The following is a 6,043-nucleotide window of genomic DNA, read 5'->3' as shown; positions in this document are numbered from 1 at the left end:
AATGGTTAATAAATCAATGTTTTACAGACCATTAATAAGAAAACATTTGGGGTTTTCCAGTCTGTGAAAAATCCATCTGGCACTTTCTTATAAATACTGGTCATTAAAAAAATGTTACAACAATAATCCAAGTCTACAGTTGTAAATGTGGAGTTTATAAATTGTGGCTAATGGCTTTAATCATAGTAAATAAAATCATTTACTGGCCAGTTATAGGCTACTAATAACTACTTAAGGGTTTCCTGTTTGAAAAAAAATCACTTTGACTGTCGTGTTGTTTGACACTTGTGAGTAACAATTTACTTTAAATCCTCATATTTAGCATTTATAAGCACTACACACATAATAATGTAGTTATACACAGATATAAGGACATTTTAAAGTGTTTATTGATGTACAGTATTTGTCATAAATTATAATTCCTCCTATGAAGACATATTATTACAAATGTGTTTTAATATATTGTCATTCATTAGCAGCCTCCACTTATGGGTGCCCACAGGATGAGTTATAGTTGTTGACAAATGCATTAATAAGCATACATTTACAACTTCATTATACCGTGTTATAAACCATTTATTAAATGTTTATATACTGCTTATTCATGCTAAATATGTGGACTTAAAGTGTGTCACCCTTTAGCTTTTTACGTAGCTGTTCATCATTAGTTCATCAGGAAGATTGCTATAAGAACAGTGTGAGCACCTATTTTCTGGGGAAGGGCTGCAGAACTGGATCATAATCACTTTATTAACAACTTATTGACATTTGAAACTGGAATAGTACAAGAACCTTTTATTAATGACTTATTAACATTCCAAAGCAAGTGTGTTGATGGAGGAGGATAAACGCCACCGTGAGGTAGCCTGGCAACTCAAAAGTTGTTCATATCACTGGCAAAAAGCCTCTGTAAATAATTTATCAACCATAACTAAAGCCATTAGTTTCAATCTAGAACCCCTTTATAAATGGCGCCCTGTAGGTTGATACTTTTGTTGTTCTTTGAGTTGGTATCTGACAGTTAAGGATTCATTAAGTTCCTGCCATTATAAATATTCAAGTGTAATGCAGCTGAATTACAGCATTTAAATATAGCAGATTATTCACTGCTGAGCAAATAGTTTCTTGTTGTCTCATGAAGCAGCTGATCACATCTTTAGTACCTTTAGTTGAGCTGAGTTGTGTCATTGTGCTGTCTCAGATGAATCTTGATTCATCTTGAAATTCCTAAAATTGTTTATTGGGTCTGATATTGTACCTGCATTACTCAGTGAATTTACTGTGATCTTAGAACACTTGATTCAATTTTATCTCTATTTCAGAATAGCCTAATAATAACATTACAGGATATGACATTATCCTTTGCTGATAAAACACGTAACATATTTCTATTGCTACATACTTGTATTAACTATTTCCGCTTCTTTCAGACTAAACCATCTCCTAAAATCTGATAAATCTGAAGGTAATTTGGAACATTAACTGATAAACTGATATGGTGAGTAGGTGGATTTTAAATGTTGTGATAAAAAAAAGATTCAGATTATGATGAAGGTTAGTTGAACGCATTTTTTGTCTTTACCTTCAAACATTTTTGAATAAGATCCAAGACAAACTGAAAGAAAAAACATAAATGAGCAGCACATTTATTGGGCTGCACCTGGCTCTCTCTTCCAGACACCTCGTGTCTCAGTCGATGCTGTGCTCTCTTAAGGCCTTTAAAACTGATGCAAACAAGTGGTAGATATTTCCCCACAAAATCCTTAAACTGGTCCAGCGAAGAAATATCCAACCAGAATTGGTTTGTTTTGGGAGGATGGAAAAAAACCAAAAAACAAACTGCTGGCTAGTTTTTGCACCAGTGCGGCGCGTCACGGCACTGTGGCTTTCTTTACCACATGAGAAGGAGAGCACATTGAGATGCAAAAGGCGTACAAACCCCCCTGTGTATCCAAAACCGACTTGAGTATCCTTGACACAGGCCCGGGCTGCTCTGCGCTATTATAAAAGAGATAATACGACTAACATTATATTGTCTGGCAGCATCTTCAGTGCGCTTATAGAATTACAGTTACAGTAATTTACATTTTGGTTAAAGAGGTATAATAATAACAACATAAACAATAATAATAATGATATACTACTTTTTAAATTGATCCACACTCATTATCTCTATACTTGGAAGAGGTATTGTCTTCTTGCAGGATTTCTTGCTCTTTCACCTTTTTCTCCTTTTTCGCGTCCTGTACAGCCAAACTATTCTGTGGTTTGTCTATTTTTCTATTGTAATATTTTCTGGCGTATTGCTGCTTTTTTTTCCTGCAGTAAGAACTTTGTGCACCCGAGGCTCGACCGTGAGACACACTAACTCCTCTCTGGCTGCGCGTCCAATCAGCGGGAGCTCTGCAGAGCCGTTCTGTTGTAATTGGATGGAAATGGGAGAGGAATACGTAGCCTTGGCACAATGTAAACACATGCTCGTCTCCTTCGCTCCGTGGAGGACGCACCGGCTAGAGCGGATGGAGTGAGCGAGGTTTCAAAGTTTTTGTCATTGTCCTTTAATCACATTCAAAACGTCAATATCTGAGAAACGGGTTTTCTGTGCGCGGTCCATCAGCCCCTCAGTTTGGCACGGATCAAAGAAGGTGTTTTTCTTTATCATCGGCTCTGTGGATTACGCACGGCGGAGAAAAGTTTTAAAAGCTGTTGTTTTTTGCACAGAAATGCGTCAGAAAGTGTGTTTTGTCACACAGCTCTCTGCAGTCACAAGTATACTTACTATATGACTATCTCAGTCTCTATGGAGTGATTTGGCACTTCTTTTTTTTATACCAGTCGCCCAAAAGATTTGCTGATGCTGAGATAGACTGAATTTATGAATGGATTAGAGTAAACCGGGACTTTAACCAAATATCACAAGGCAGAAATCCATCTGAAGATATATGCTTTGGGGGATGGCAACAGCCACCTCAAGTCCGTACCTAGCCAGCAGTAGGATTTTGTCCGGCCCGGTCCTTCACTCTGACCGGAGGGGTGGTGGCATGCAGCCGGGCAGCACCGCTGTGACCACGGTGTCTAGTGGATACAGAGGGGACCCTTCAGTTAAGATGGTGCAGAGTGACTTCATGCAGGGAGCCATGGTGGCGAGCAACGGGGGCCACATGCTAAGCCATGCCCACCAGTGGGTGACATCGTTGCCTCACGCAGCAGCCGCAGCAGCCGCGGCCGCGGTGGCTGCAGCCGAGGCCAGCTCTCCGTGGCCCCCCAGCTCCCAGCAGCAGGACGTGAAGAGAAACAGCGGCAGGGAGGACCTTCACTCAGGCTCCGCTCTGCACCACAGGTCCTCACATTTGGGACCCCATCAGACGCACCCGGGAAGTTGGGGAGGCACGTCTGCGGCGCACATCAGCATCACCGAGGTGCAGCAGCAGCAGCAGCAACAGTCCCTCATTTACTCCCAGCCCGGCGGGTTTACTGTTAACGGGATGCTCAGCTCGCACGCGGGGCAGAGCCTCATGCACCCAGGACTGGTGCGCGGGGAGTCCCCAGAGCTGGATCACGGCAGCCACCATCACCACCATAATCACCACACGCACCATCACCAGCATCACGGGGTGAGTCATGAGCCGCACTCAGACGAGGACACCCCGACGTCGGATGACTTAGAGCATTTCGCCAAACAATTCAAACAGCGTCGGATCAAGCTTGGTTTCACACAGGCAGATGTGGGCTTAGCTTTGGGCACCCTGTACGGCAACGTGTTCTCGCAGACCACCATCTGCAGGTTTGAAGCGCTTCAGCTGAGCTTTAAGAACATGTGCAAGCTGAAGCCTCTGCTGAATAAATGGCTGGAGGAGGCCGATTCCACCACTGGGAGTCCGACCAGCATCGATAAAATCGCCACTCAGGGCAGGAAGAGGAAAAAGCGCACATCCATTGAGGTGAGCGTAAAAGGCGCATTGGAGAGCCACTTCCTCAAGTGTCCCAAACCCTCCGCACAGGAGATCACCTCTCTGGCGGACACTCTGCAGCTGGAGAAGGAGGTGGTCAGGGTCTGGTTCTGCAACCGCAGGCAGAAAGAGAAGCGCATGACGCCGCCTGGACTGCCACGCACCCCGGAGGACGCATATTCACAAGTGGGCAGCATCGGTCCTGACACACCGTCCCCATCCATAGACTGCAAGAGGATGTACAGCGACACGTGAAAATAACTCCAAACACAATGAACTCTGAACAACGTGAAGTGTTTGAATAGATTTTTAGAGAAAATGTTTCATGTTTCCCTGAATGATGGGATAATTGGTTAACTTTTCTTACAGCTCCCCGTGTTCTTTGATCCACTATGACAATGTTATCCAGTGTGTATTCATTTCAGAGCAGCACAAAGGTCTACTTTTACGCATCGTCCGGTATTTTTCTGTCTGCACTATGACTCCTCTAGGGCAGAAAATGAAAGCTTGACTAAAATCTGAAAAGAAAACACGTTTTCAAAGTCCATCTACAGTGTTTGTTCACTAAAAGATCCTTAATAGTTAAAACAGAAAAAAATCCCCTTTCCGTATCAGTCTGTACTGTAAAAAAAAAAAGTTCCCTTTTAATGCTGCGGATTTATGTCACAGGCTAGACTTCTAAATGAAAGATATTGGTTTAATGCGCTTTATTCCCCATTGAGTTGTTTTAATGAGCAATAATTTATCAAACGTGTTTCTCAATTTTGTGTTGTGTGCCAGTGAATTTTATGTTGTGACACAGTTTCAGATGGTCAAAGAAGGATTTATTACACTATTCTGTGTTCCTTGATAGGAAACTTCGTTTCTTTTAAAATTAGCAAACATTCCCTTAAGTGTTTGTACAAGTAAGTCAGTTGTGTATTCTTGTGTGATGATTTGGACTATTTATTTTTTTCCATTGCTTATTTTCATGGAATAGACTGATTATTTAATAAATTTGACATAAAGAAAAGATTAGATATCTCAGATGGCCATCATTATTAAAGTTCATCCAGACAAACACACACACACACACACACACACACACACACCACTGCTAAGGAGCCATTACAAACTCACCTATAAACTTAGTTCACACTTTTGCACTTTTGCAGTGAAATATTAAACAGGCAGTTTGCAACTTTTTAATGGATCTTATTGAATAAACCAGTAAGTCTCTATTTGTCGAAACAGCACTTTCAAAGTATCATTCGCCAGAATCAAAGATATGCAGACATTATCCCATAAGTTATATAAAGAAGTCAGAAAACTTAAATTAAAAACCCTTTTTAAAATATTGCTTGTTTTCTTCTTAATAGCAGCTTCTGGAGGTCTAATGACTACTCAATTAACAGAAAATTAATTGGCAGCTATTTTGATAATCAATCACCAATTTAATAATTTTTCATGCATAAATACCAGACATTGGCTGGCTCACATTTGGGACCCCATCAGACGCACCCATCTCAGATGTGAGGATTTGACGCTTTTTTCTGCCAGATGATAATAAACTGAAAATGTTTAGTCTTTGGACTGTTGGTCCAAATGGAATAAAACTAACAATTTGACAGTTTGAAAGCATCTCCTTATGCTCTGTGAAATTATTCATTTTTCACTATTTTCTGACATTTTACAGACAAAACAACTAAGTGATTAATCAAGAAAATGATCGGTTGATTCATCAATAACTACCAGTCATTATGTTATCACTACTTCTGTAACCCATTCCAATAATCACTGTAAGATAAACCAAAATGATCAGTCACTAGCCACCACAATCTTCCCAGTTTTTATGCTTCCTGTTTGTGTTAAAGCTACATTGACCCGATTAAGACTCCCTGAACTCAACTAGAGTTTGCCTCTACATTTTTATTTGATACTGCATATAAATCCGGCCACATACATTCTGTGACAGGGCTGTGGATTGCAGCTCTGTGGAAAACAGCCAACAGAGGTCAGCTATCCCAGCTGGCAGTTCACCTCGGCAGCGGTTGCCAAGGTGACAGCAAGAAGGAGACACGAGGCAGTGGATCTTTTGCCACATATGATGGGTT

At 41.1% G+C, this 6,043-nt stretch overlaps 1 protein-coding gene across 1 annotated transcript; it reads left to right on the top strand.

The window, feature by feature from the left end:
* Window positions 1–2,145: 2,145 nt before the first annotated feature.
* pou3f3a (POU class 3 homeobox 3a) lies at window positions 2,146–4,844 on the top strand. The gene has a single exon (XM_042426760.1). The coding sequence runs from the start codon at window positions 2,943–2,945 to the stop codon at window positions 4,203–4,205; it is 1,263 nt and encodes a 420-aa protein (XP_042282694.1). The 5' UTR covers window positions 2,146–2,942; the 3' UTR covers window positions 4,206–4,844.
* The last annotated feature ends 1,199 nt before the right edge of the window (window positions 4,845–6,043 follow it).

The sequence above is a fragment of the Thunnus maccoyii genome, chromosome 11, assembly GCF_910596095.1.
Source record: "Thunnus maccoyii chromosome 11, fThuMac1.1, whole genome shotgun sequence".
Classification (NCBI taxonomy): Eukaryota; Metazoa; Chordata; class Actinopteri; order Scombriformes; family Scombridae; genus Thunnus; species Thunnus maccoyii.
The sequence above is the reverse complement of the archived record's forward strand: the minus strand, read 5'-3'. Positions and strand labels throughout refer to the sequence as shown.

Coding starts and splice junctions, on each gene's coding strand:
- pou3f3a (XM_042426760.1), top strand. CDS start 2,943: ATGCTTTGGGGGATGGCAACAGCCACCTCAAGTCCGTACCTAGCCAGC.